Source organism: Babylonia areolata, chromosome 21 (assembly GCF_041734735.1).
Source record: "Babylonia areolata isolate BAREFJ2019XMU chromosome 21, ASM4173473v1, whole genome shotgun sequence".
NCBI classification, from domain to species: Eukaryota; Metazoa; Mollusca; class Gastropoda; order Neogastropoda; family Buccinidae; genus Babylonia; species Babylonia areolata.
The window spans coordinates 22,850,275-22,862,774 of record NC_134896.1 but is presented as its reverse complement, the minus strand read 5'-3'; the positions used below and the strand labels follow the sequence as shown (position 1 = coordinate 22,862,774).

The 12,500-nt window shown below is 40.3% G+C and overlaps 1 protein-coding gene across 4 annotated transcripts in view; it reads left to right on the top strand.

Annotated features, from left to right (window-relative positions):
- The window catches only part of LOC143296395 (papilin-like), a 483,755-nt gene that overhangs the window by 234,617 nt on the left and 236,638 nt on the right, over positions 1-12,500 (top strand). For 3 of the 4 annotated variants that reach the window (XM_076608287.1, XM_076608288.1, XM_076608289.1), the window contains 2 exons: positions 446-649; positions 7,740-7,850. In XM_076608287.1, coding sequence (XP_076464402.1) covers positions 590-649; positions 7,740-7,850 — 171 coding nt within the window. In that variant the 5' untranslated portion in view covers positions 446-589. Of the gene's footprint in view, positions 1-445; positions 650-7,739; positions 7,851-12,500 lie in introns of those variants that run through there. The other variant, XM_076608290.1, reaches the window with a different exon arrangement.

Genomic DNA, 12,500 nt, shown 5'->3' with positions numbered 1-12,500 from the left:
GTTATAAAAGGTTTCATTGCCTTAATACGGCTCCTAAAACAGTCGTTTTCTCACATAAAAAGGGCTTTTAGTCTTTTTAACACGCTTTCTAAACGGGCTCGAGTATTGATATCTTAAATAAAACGGTTCGTAGCCTAAGTAGCATAATTTCTTCACGTCGTATCGCGTTTGTTGTTGTTGTTAAGGGGTTTTTGGTTTGTTTTTTTTTCTTTCTTTTTTTTTCTTTTTTTTGCGTTTTTTGTTTGTGTTTTTTGGGGGGGTGGGGTGGGGGTGGAGGGGTGTTTTGTTTTGTTTTGCTTGTTTTTCTTTGCTTGCTTGCTTATTTTTTTCACGCTCTTAATTTCTCCGAGCGCGCTGTCTTAAGGAACTCAATGTGTTTCCACCATCAAAGTTCTTTCTTATGGTGCAGGGAACTGATCGTGAGTTTCTTTTGTCGTTGTTGCAGGACGATTATCCCGCTCCCTCTTTGACGACTCATATCTACGTCACACAGACCTCATGACGTCAACCAGGTGACACTGTTTTGAGAGCTGAAGAAGTGACGTATTGTTTTGTTTTTCGAGTGACGTCATCATTTCTTGGAGTCGTCATGGAACTGCGGGCGACATTTGTGTTGTTGTGCCTCTGTATCGCACTCGCGTATGGACAGGTATGTGTACATGTTGATGTGTGTGTGTGTGTGTGTGTGTGTGTGTGTGTGCTTGTGTGTGCGTGTGTGCGTGTGCGCGTATGTGCATGTGTGTATGTGTGCTTGCGTGCGTGCGTGCGTGCGTGCGTGTGTGTGTGTGTGTGTGTGTGTGTGTGTGTGTGTGTGTGTGTGCGCGATTGCTTATGTGCGTGTGTGTGTGTGTGTTGTTGGTGCTGTTGCTGTCCCTGGTGTGTGTGTGTGTGCGCGCGCGCGCGCGCGCGCGTGTGTGTGTGTGTGTAGTTAGATTTGGTGTGGAACGTTTTCGTGTGTGGTGTGATGTGTGTTGTGTGTGTGTGTGTGTGTGTGTCTGCGTTTGTATGTGCGTATGTGCATGTGTGTGAGAGTCTGTATGTTTTGGGAGAGAGAGAGAGAGAGAGAGAGAGATTTTAAAAACATTTTCCTGATATCGATTCATTCAGTTATCATTTTACGTCATATGTCTAAACTGTTAGCAAGACTGGATGGAAAGAACGAACAATTTGATTTGACTTCACTGGAAACTGCATTTTTCACATAGTAAAACGTCATGTTCATAGATAGATAGATAGATAGACAGATAAGGAAATAAATAAAGAAACAAAGAAATATGTAAATAAGAAAATACAAATCATGTCGGTCATTACAGTTCAGTAAAAGTTCCAAATGGATCGTCTTGTACCATGATTTCAGATATGATTTGAAAAATGAATCTATAACGGGATAAGATCAAAATGCGTAGACAAGGTCATTCACACACAGAGCAAAAGTCAATAGGTTCACGTGATAATGGTGGTATTCATGGCGTGGTGTGTAAGATCAATTCACACTATGCCTTGGTGCGAACCGCGATACACTAATGGTGAATCGATTTTCAATGTTCCTCAGTGTGATAGGTTGACCTTTGAAAACAAATATAGTTTCACTGCAGATAAATTTAGCACACGGGGAAAACCCTGCCACTTTTAGCTTTAATGCATATGAAACACGAGCCAAGGAGCAACAGACCTGGAAAACGCATTTAACAAAATTGCAGTACTTATGTAATTTCTTCCGAAGTATGGAAGTCAGCATGACACTTTAACACACCAGGAACAACAGTAACGTTTCAGGAAAGAACTGTCGACCTACATTAGTTTTGGAGACTAAGGTGTTTGCGCACACCCATAATCTTTCCGGAAATAGGTCTCGGTGCCGAAGGGATCCGTCACACCACTTTCTCGTATCTTTTTACTAATGTTTGTACCAAATGACTCGCATTCGCTCAATATAGAGCAATGTGAGTGGCTCTCAGCTTAGGTAAGTCAGTAATGGTGGGCTTATCTATAGAACTTCAAACGGATGCTCAAAGAAAGGACTGTAAATGTCCAGGAATAACTAACTGAACGGCATGGAAATGACTTCCTCACTGAATCACCCCCAGCAGATCACAAACACCCTTGTGCACCCTCAGTAATGAATGAAACTCAAAAGCAAACCATCAAATGGTCAATGTATCTACATTCAGTGAAATGCCGAAAGTTGAGGAAGCTGATGGACATGAGCTCGAAGCTGAAACTACTGTAGAGTAAACATTTTGACAGGATGCTGACTTTCCTGAAAAAGAGAAGGGGGGAAAAAGAAGAAGAAGAAGAAGAAGGAAGATGGAAGCATAGCCCTTGGTGCGTGCCACACACACACACACACACACACACACACACACACACACACACACACACCCACACCCACACACACACACACACACACACCTATACCCACCCAGTGATAGTACGTCTCATATCACTCAAAGTGAAAAGACGTTAAATCGAATTAAAGACAGAACCTACCCAGCCACACCCACCCACATTTACACCTACATACCTACCCCTCCCCCACCCCCACCCCCACATCCCTTCCACCACCACCACACACACACATGTACGCACAGACGCACATATACACATACAAATATGTGGAAAGACAGGGAGACAAAATGACAGGTAGGAAAAGAGAGGGTTATTGGGTGGGTGGGTGGTGGGGGTGGGGGAGGAGGGGGTCCAGGGGGGCGTACAAAAGGGTTTTTTTGGGGGAAGGGACTCATCCTAACAAGCGTGGTGGATGTCAGATGCCGCCAGCAGGATTAAAAAAAAAATAGATAAATAAAAAGAAGTTGGAAAAAAAAATCCCGAAGAAAGCAGGCCAAACTAAACGATCCTTCGCCACGTCGCAATGGGTGCTGCGAATGGTATCCCTGGATGGAAAGACGAACACGTTCACGACACGCTGTCTTTCACTGGGTGAAACAAGAGTCCCCCCCCCCCTCCCCCCTCCCCTCCCCGGCCCTGCACCCCCCACGCCCTCCCACGACCCCCTTCTTTCCTGAACCCTTTCCTCCCGCGCAGTGTCACTGACCTGCTGCCTTCTGCCGTTGGCTCCCTCACAAAGAAGCTAAGACTTAAACAAATAAATAAATAAATAAATAAATGAAAAGCAATGACAAAAGGCAATCAGACACACAATCACCAATTAAAAAAGGAAACACGCAAAAAAAAAGAAAAAAAAAAAAAAAGCAAAAGCAAAAAATCCCCAAAAAGCCACTGAATGCAATATTGAAGAAAACAGTTCTTCCCCTTGTTACTTTATAAGGAACGTGCATGTATTGCTCCGTACGGTTTACGAGGATGAATTAAAAAACAACAACAATTCTTTATTTCTTTATAAACAATAATGATGGTTCAAGGAATTTCGTTTCGTAGTAGTAGTCTTCAGGTTAACGTCTTCCACTTTAAGTGATATTAGACGGTGTGTGTGTGTGTGTGTGTGTGTGTGTGTGTGTGTGTGTGCACGCGCACGCGCGTGCGTTGGTGTATGTTGATTTGTTTTGTCTTTGAATCTGGCCAGTCTGTCACGTATACAAAAAAAAACAACAACAAAAGCCCAAACAAACAAACAAAACTTGGTAGGTGCGTTCAGTTTTAATTAAGTTGCACACGAAGTGAAATGGAAACCTATCCGGGTGAAATAAAGCTTCGCTCAGCTACGTACGTGGAAGGGTAAGTAAACTGGTTCTTGAAAGACACTGAATTCCTCCTGATGAGGTGAAGCAAGATTCCCGGCTTTCTAGCTGCTGTTCCCTCAACGCATTGAGCGAACAACAATTCTACCCAGTAAACCGAAAGCCCGTGTGTGAGTCCTTTCTTATTCTAAGCTGGCTGACAAGTGTGTGTGTGTGTGTGGGGGGGGGGCGGGGGGGGGGGGGGGGTGTACAAGTGTATATCCTATTTGTTTTTATCATTAAAGCGATTTTTTTACGGGATTTTTGCCAGGGACATCGCTTTTGTTGTCGCGTTTTCCTTTGTTTTCTTTTTTTTATGTGTGCCAAGTCAGTGCACACGGGACCTCGGTTTATAAATAATAATGATGATGATAATAATAATGATGATGATGATGATAATAATAATAATAATAATAATAATAATAATAATAATAATAATAATGTACATTTATACAACGCCCTTTCTCTCTAAGAGTTCAGGGCGCTTTACATGAAAGAAAAAAAATATTACAAGTTACAAAAAAAACCGCGATAAACTGTTAGTTTGTTGGTGCAGTTCTTGCTTACGTTTGCATGTATTCGCATTTCTGAAGGGAAAAAGAAGATGCATTAAGCGGGAAAAAAGGAGAGAACAAAATATTCGATAACGGAAACAACGAATACACACACACACACACACACACACACAACACACACACACACACACACTCACACACACACACACACACACACACACACACACAGATTCAAAAACTTTATTACTCAAGGATAAAGATTTTAGGCATCGCCCAGTCTTCCAATCTGTCCTTGTGACAACAATAACAATAACAACATTAACGATAACGACACAACAATAATAATTTTGTTAACACTGCTACATCTTCTGCTACTACAACGAAGAAAGAGAGAGAGAGAGAGAGTTTGTGTGTGTGTGTGTGTGTGTGTGTGTGTGTGTGTGTGTGTAATAAAAATTGTTCATATCTGCAATTTGTAGTGTTGTCTTCTTGCATATCGACTCACGCACACACACACACACACACACACACACACACACACACACACACACACACACATATATATATATATATATATATATATATATATATATATATATATACGAGGGTCATTCAATAAATAAGGTGAATTTTTCGGTTTTAGGACTTCTAATACAGATAGAAGCTTACTTTTTTTTTTCGTTTTTTTTTTTTTGTTTTACTTCTTTTTCACATGGATTTAATTTGTTTTGCAGATTAAAAAAAACTTTGAGAGTTTTGGCGATTAACAAAGATGGCCGACCAAGAAGCATGCTCCATGATTGAACAGCGGTCAGTTATCAAGTTTTTGGTTGCTGAAGGGTGCAAACCAGTTGAAATTCATAGGAGAATGTCAACTGTGTATGGTGCCACATGTTTCAGCCGAAAAAAATGTTCACAAGTGGGCTAAATTGTTTAAAGAAGGACGGAGCAGTTTTGAGGATGAAGACAGGCCTGGAAGGCCTACAGAAGTGAGGTCTCCTGAGGTGATCGAATCAGTCAATGACCTCATTCAGTCTGACAGAAGGGTGACAGTGGATGACATTGCAAGGACTTTGAGCTTATCTGTTGGGACAGCACACAAAATTGTCCATGATGACCTTGGCTACTCGAAGGTCAGCTGCCGGTGGGTGCCAAAGATGCTTACTCCAGAGCACAAACAGAGGAGGGTCGAGTTGTCCCAGCAGTGTCTCTGCCGCTATGAGAAGGATGGTGATGAGTTTCTGAAGAAGGTGGTCACATGTGACGAGACATGGGTTTGGCACTATGAGCCTGAGTCCAAACGGCAGTCCATGGAGTGGAAGCACGTAGGCTCTTCAGTGAAGAAGAAGTTCAAGTCCCAGCGGTCCACGAGGAAGGTGATGCTCACCGTTTTTTGGGATATGCAAGGCCCAATCACCATTTCATTCCTTGAGAAAGGAAGCACTGTTAACAGTGCCAACTACTGTGAACTGCTGAGGCAGGTCAAGAAAGACATAAAGAACAAACGCAGGGGTCATCAGTCAGAAGGAGTCATCATGCATCATGACAACGCAAGGCCTCACACAGCAGCCCGAACGGTGCAGACCATCAACGAGCTGGGCTGGGAACTGCTCCCTCATCCCCCTTACAGCCCAGACCTTGCCCCTTCAGACTTTCACCTGTTTGGTCCCTTGAAAGCGTTCACGAGAGGCACGAACTTTGAAAGTGACGATGAAGTCAAAAGTGTTGTGAGCGACTGGCTGAGACATCACTCCAAAGATTTTTACGCTGAGGGAATACGGAAGCTTGTGCACAGATGGGAAAAGTGTGTGACAGTGCTGGGAGAATACGTTGAAAAAAAAAAAGAAAAAAAGTAAGCTTCTATCTGTATTAGAAGTCCTTATACCGAAAAATTCACCTTATTTATTGAATGACCCTCGTATATATATATATATATATATATATATATATATATATATATATATATATATATATATATATATATATATATATATATATATATGTTGTTGTTTCATTTTTCATGTGCAGGGGATGTTATAATGCACTGTTGTATATGCGTTGTTTCGTGTGAGGCGCTAAGAGCCCATGATGTGTGGGGATCATACGTTATAAATGCTATCTAGTATTATTTTTCTGGAGACGTTTTCCCTTGCAACACCTGTGGGAAGTGCTGTGCATCCAGAATCGGCCTCTTCTCCCATAATTATGAGGACACACACCGACAGATAAGCCTGCCTGCGTACTCGTCCGTCGGTACGACGGGAGACTCCATTATTATCATTAGTTGTAGTATTTTTTTTTATAATGTGAGAGACAGACACACAGACAGACAAGACAGAGACAGAGACAGAAAGACAGAGAGAGACAGATAATGCGCCTGTTTGGGCGTGTTACTGAGTATTGCTAAAGATGTACATGCTTTTAAAAAAATCTATATGTAGAAAAAAAAAAGGAAAACAGAAAAAAGGACAAATTTGAAAAAAAAAAAAAGTGAAATATCAATTTGTATTCGAAATGTCGCTGTCGATAATCATTTCTCATATCGTATTACTTTTGATAGTTTAAAGAAGAAGAAAAAAAAAGAAAAGAAAAAAAAAGAAGCAAAGTTGCAACTGTCCATCGCAAGTGCGTGTGCCTCAGTTTTCTAGAAATGTTTATCACGATACGAAAAATTGCGCAAGGTGACAAATTAAAGGGCTGAAAATGCAAGAAGAAGGAACTAAAGAAAGAAAGAAAGAAGGAAAGAAAGAAAGAAAGAAAGAAAGCGATAAACTGAGTGTGTTGGAGCACTTCTTGATTACGTTTTCACGTATGGGTTTTTCTGAAGAAGAAGAAGAAGAAGATGATAGTGATGATGATGATGATGATGATGATGATGATGGTGATGATGAAGAAATATAAAAGATATAAGAAAGAAAATAAAGAGGAAGACAAAAAGAGCAAAGAAAAAAAAAAAGAAAGGTAGAAAAACTAATTTTTCTCTTAAAATGGTATACGATAATGGAAGCAACGAATATATATATATATATATATATATATATATATATATATATATATATATATATATATATATAGATAGATAGATAGATAGATAGATAGATAGAGAGAGAGAGAGAGAGAGAGAGAGAGAGAGAGAGAGACTTTTTAGGCTTTCTTGATTTTGACCTCAGTGTGTGTGTGTGTGTGTGTTTGTTTGTGCGTGCGTGCGCGCACGCGTGTGTGTGTGTATGTGTGTGTGTGTGCGTGCGTGCGTGCGTGCGTGTGTGCGTGCGTGCGTGTGTGTGTGTGTGCGTGCGTGCGTGCGTGCGTGTGTGCGTGCGTGCGTGTGTGTGTGTGTGCGTTCGTGCGCGTGCGTACGCGCGCGCGCGTGTGTGTGTGTGTGTGTGCGTGCGTGTGTGTGTATGTGTGTGTGTGTGCGTTCGTGCGCGTGCGTACGCGCGTCCGTGTGTGTGTGTGTGTGTGTGTGTGTGTGTGTTTTCCTCCCCCCCCCCAAACCCCCCCCCCACCCTCCCCCCCAAAAAAAAAGAATAAACAGGGCAGCGACGGGATGTGGGGCAAATGGGGGGACCCTTCTGAGTGTTCCCGGACGTGTGGAGGCGGTGTCCTGCACCGCACGCGCAAATGTCATCACGGCATGTGAGTGGAGTTCTGTTGTTTTTTTCATCCAGTTCTATGTATTTATTTATTTATTTATTTATCTATTTATTTATTCATTTATCTATTCACTCCTCGTATGTCAATTCTATTCAGCAGGGTCAAACGGATACGCTTGTCTCTGGATTACTTAAGAATTAAGAAGAAAAAGAAAAAAAAAAGTTCTGTTTTTTGGGGGTTTTTTTGTTTGTTTGTTTGTTTTTTGGGTTGTTTTTTTTGCACGGCTTTCATACCTTTACAAATGTATATTCTGGTTGTTACGCTTGTATGTTTAATCGCGATTGTTTTTGTTAGTTAATGTGAGGAGTACTTATTTGTCTGTGGTTCTTGTTCTCTGTGTGTGTGTGTGTGTCTGTCTATCTATCTCTGTGTCTACGTCTGTCTGTGTCTCTGTCTGTCTGTCTGTCTCTTTCTCTCTCTAAAGCATCATTTTGTCTTAACAGATATTGATCCACTTGCGAACGGCAAGACACACATCGTTTTTGATTTAAAAACAAAGAAGTGTCATGATGTGTGCTCTGAATATGAAATCAAGATTAATCAACCATTTTAACCAAACCACTTTTGTCTTGCATCATGCTTTAGTATAATGCGATTTGTAGAAGTTGCTGCTGGCATAATTTAAGCAAAACTCGCTGTTTAGAAATGTAAAAATTTTTTCTGCTCTCCATTTCTTTCTGTAGATCAGCTGATCTTTATACAGCCAGTGCTGATTAATTTTTTTTAACGAACCAAAACGCTTGATGCTTAAACAACTTCTCTTTTGCTGCCACCTACATCGCATTCACTTAGGATAACTACATATCTCTAATGTGTGCTGAACGAGAAAAAAACCCTACAAATACTGTTGGTGTTAGTTTTTGAACATGCTTTATGAGAGATCGTCTCTGCCCATACTAAGAGTGCATGCATTAGAGCTTTTTTTTTTTATATTCTGTCATAGAGTGCACGTGTTAGAGAACATAGATTTCTTTTATTCGTTCATTCAAAGTAGAATTAATGGCTGTATGGCCACCATTCAGTGAGAAATAGTGCTCTTTTTTTCATGAACTTTTAGCTCCAACAAAACAAGTCATTGTGGTAAGGCATACCTACCGGTTTATTTTTGTTTTGTTTTTTGTTTTATATATATATATATATATATAAGTGCGTTTTCTAGCCATTATAAACCGTATCAGATATCTTATCTGGAGCTAGACATGCTGATACCACCAACTTTGTTTCAAGCTGAGATCTTCGGGTTTACGTCTTTCCACTTTTTTCCTCTTTTTTTTTTATTTATTGATATTGACAAATTAATTTTGATTGGAAGCTCGGTGGGTGACAAGTCTTCAAGATGAGGTTTGTTTTACTGAAGGCAGTGTCCTTTGGCTACAACAACAATATCATAAAATCCTTGCCCCCTTATTAAAACAATTACACTTTACCAGGAACAATAGGCATGAGAAGTGCAAAGTCTTTTTACCACTATTTCCCGAGATGACCTTGTCTGTTCAAAGGATCGTGATGATGTTGGAGCTACTTCCGGTCAAAAAACCATTGTGACACAGGTCGTTGTATACCTCTACAAACTATTGAAGCTGTGATAATATTTTATTTTTTTGTGACTGCCATGGCATATTTGTCAGCAATAAATGGTGCGGGTTTTTTTTTTCTCTTGAGGAGTGCGTGAATTTATGAATACGTTTGTGACACTTAACCAGTTAGAATCAAAGCCTGGTATCATTTTTTTTTTCACATTTCTGGAAACATTATGTAAAAATGATAATGATGGTTATGATGATGATGATGATGATGATGATGATGAGAAAGGAAATCATGGTCACTGTCACGACGAAGAAAGGAGACGCTGAAATCACGACATCATCATTATCATTATCATCATCATCATCATCATCATCAGCAGCAGCAGCAGCAGCAGCAGCAGCAGCAGCGACGTAATGTTTCATCCAACTGGCAAACTAAGTGAACTATAGCTCTATTCAAATAGATATTGCGCACACGACCAATACTGAATCGCACTTTATGATTATGCAAGGCAAGGCAAGGCAAGGCAAGACAAGACGTTTATTTCATGCACACCTACACCCTGGGGGCATAGAAACATTATACATCAACGTCTTTGATGCCATATAAACACAAAGAGCGATCTCAAAAAGTTAAACAAATACAAAAGGCTCACACGAGCAAGCAGGCGAATACACATTAACAATCATTTTCCATCACAATAGGAAAACAAATCCCTATCAATGTACAAAGTTTCACTGAAAAAACCGAATCTTATGTATGAATCTATAAATCTTATCTTTTCTGTTTATTTGCATCTTTACGTACCCTACGATACCTTGCCAAGAACGTATGCACATCCTCGTTTGTAAGTGAAGATCAAGTCAAACCACACAAAATATGTGTCATATTTCAGTTATATAAATGTACAAACGTTCATTTTCAGTTCCAGTTTGGCTGGACATGGACGCACCCAAAATGTTTGCGTCCATGTGTTATTGATAACATGTTGTTGTCGTTCCCTCTGTTTTTCTCTTTGAATGGGGCGTGGAACACCGCAGGAGGTAAATGTCTGCAAGGTTTCGTTTTTTTTTTTCTTTCTCTTCTCATGCAACTTTACTTCATTTAACTGTTTTGGAATGATCCCTTCCCTCTTCATACATTGTTTGGTACTGGAAAAGAAAAACCTGCCCTCTGGTCTGTGACTGACAAAAGAACCATCTGCCTTCTTTCTCGTCATCATTATTCAAAACAGCCATTCAACTTTCCCCGTCTTTGAGGAATGATTCAGAACCGGCATTTCTTCCCAGGACATGACACGTTCTTCTGAAACCAGAAAAGACTGTGCACTTCCATTGAGGGTCATGACAAGATCCCACCCACCAAAAGACCACCAATGTCTGCATAATAGTATTGCACAGCAGACAGTTTATCTCACTTCCGAGAGTTAGGTTTTAACCAGTCTGTCAGCTGACTCCTTCGAATAAGGATAACAATTCCAGAACTTTTAAAAGACTGAACAAATTCAGTTGCTGATTCGTATTGAAATCTGTTTCCTTCCGGCTTCTGAAGGATCCGAAAAGTTTCAATTGGCCATTGACTGAAGTTTTCCAATGGCTGCCCCGAAAATTAAAAGAAATGTTTTCAATTGGTCAATTCTGTTGAATCCATGATTCTGTTAGTTGAAAGACCAGGAAAGTTCTGATCAGTTTAACCAAAATTAAAAACATTCCATTGGCTGTTGCGACGACAACTACTGCCATTGTCAAGCGTCCACTGGTTGTTTTGTTCGCGTTAAGAGCTTTCAATCGGACGTTTCGCACGGAAGTTCAGTTAAAATCCCATTGGCTGTTCTTTTAGAATCGTTTCATTGCAAAGCAGTACCAATCACTGTGTCGTCAATACACTGAGGGCAGGTTTCTCCTCCAGATAATTATCTTTTGATGTTTGTTTCATTCACTTGGAATGATGGGGTTCCTTGTTAAGGATCGAGGGTGGAAATACAACTTCTGGTGTTCTTCTTAACGTCACGAGAGATTGCAGATTGCGGAAGCACTTGTGATGTGGGCTGTGTAACGTTTATCAACGAGGTCGGACTGATGATGAACGTGAAACTGCATATTAGCTAAGGGCAGGTTCTCTCTATGTGTGTGTGTGTGTGTGTGTGTGTGTGTGTGTGTGTGTGTGTGTGTGTGTGTGTGTGTGTGTGTGTGTGTGTGTGTGTGTGTGTGTGTGTGTGTGTGTGTGTGAAAGGAAAGTAAAATCTGTCACCCTGGCCTTATTTTTTCATGTCACAATAAGGAAAATGTTCATAATAATAAAAATGAAAAAATGCTAACAATGAAGAGAAGAATAAGAAGAAGGGGGGGGGGGGGATAGAAAATATGGCGGGTAGATCAGTTAGTTGTATGGCAAATGAAGTTGTCGATGCCACGTTTGATGACGTTCCCAACTGTTTTATATTCCCCTGGGTTTAGCATGCTTCTTTTATATGTATATAATTATATATGTGTGTATCCTGAAATCGAACTGAAGATACGTCTTTCATGATTATTATGTCGTGTATGCTTCCGTTTTTTTCATAAGTTGAGGGACGCAGTCGTCTTCGTAACCAAAAATAATTTCAGATAAACATTTTTAACAAGCTAACAGAATTCCAAATTCATATTGTGTGTGTCAAACAGCTAACAAAATTCAAAATTCTTATTGTTTGTGTGTGTTCAAAAGAAATTCCAAACTGATATCATGTATGTATGTATGTATATTTGTATGTATGTATGTATGTATGTATGTATTTGCATGTGTGTGTGTGTGTGTGTGTGTGTGTGTGTGTGCGCGCGCGCGCGCACGTTCACATTCCCAACAGTAATCATGAAAATGTAACAGTTGTCGAAAGTTATATCAATGATTAATTACGCTAGCTTACATTCACTTACGGACGCACAAAAAGCTTAGTGTTTTGGAAGACATTGTTTACTGATCTCACGATCTGGAAATCTCCTTCACCATCCTTATGTTTGGCCCATCCTATAAGTCCATTCCTGATTATTGATCGGTTGACTGATTTTTCGTTTCCGTTCAGATTGATTGATTGACTAATTTTAGGTACCATTCTGCTATGTTGGTT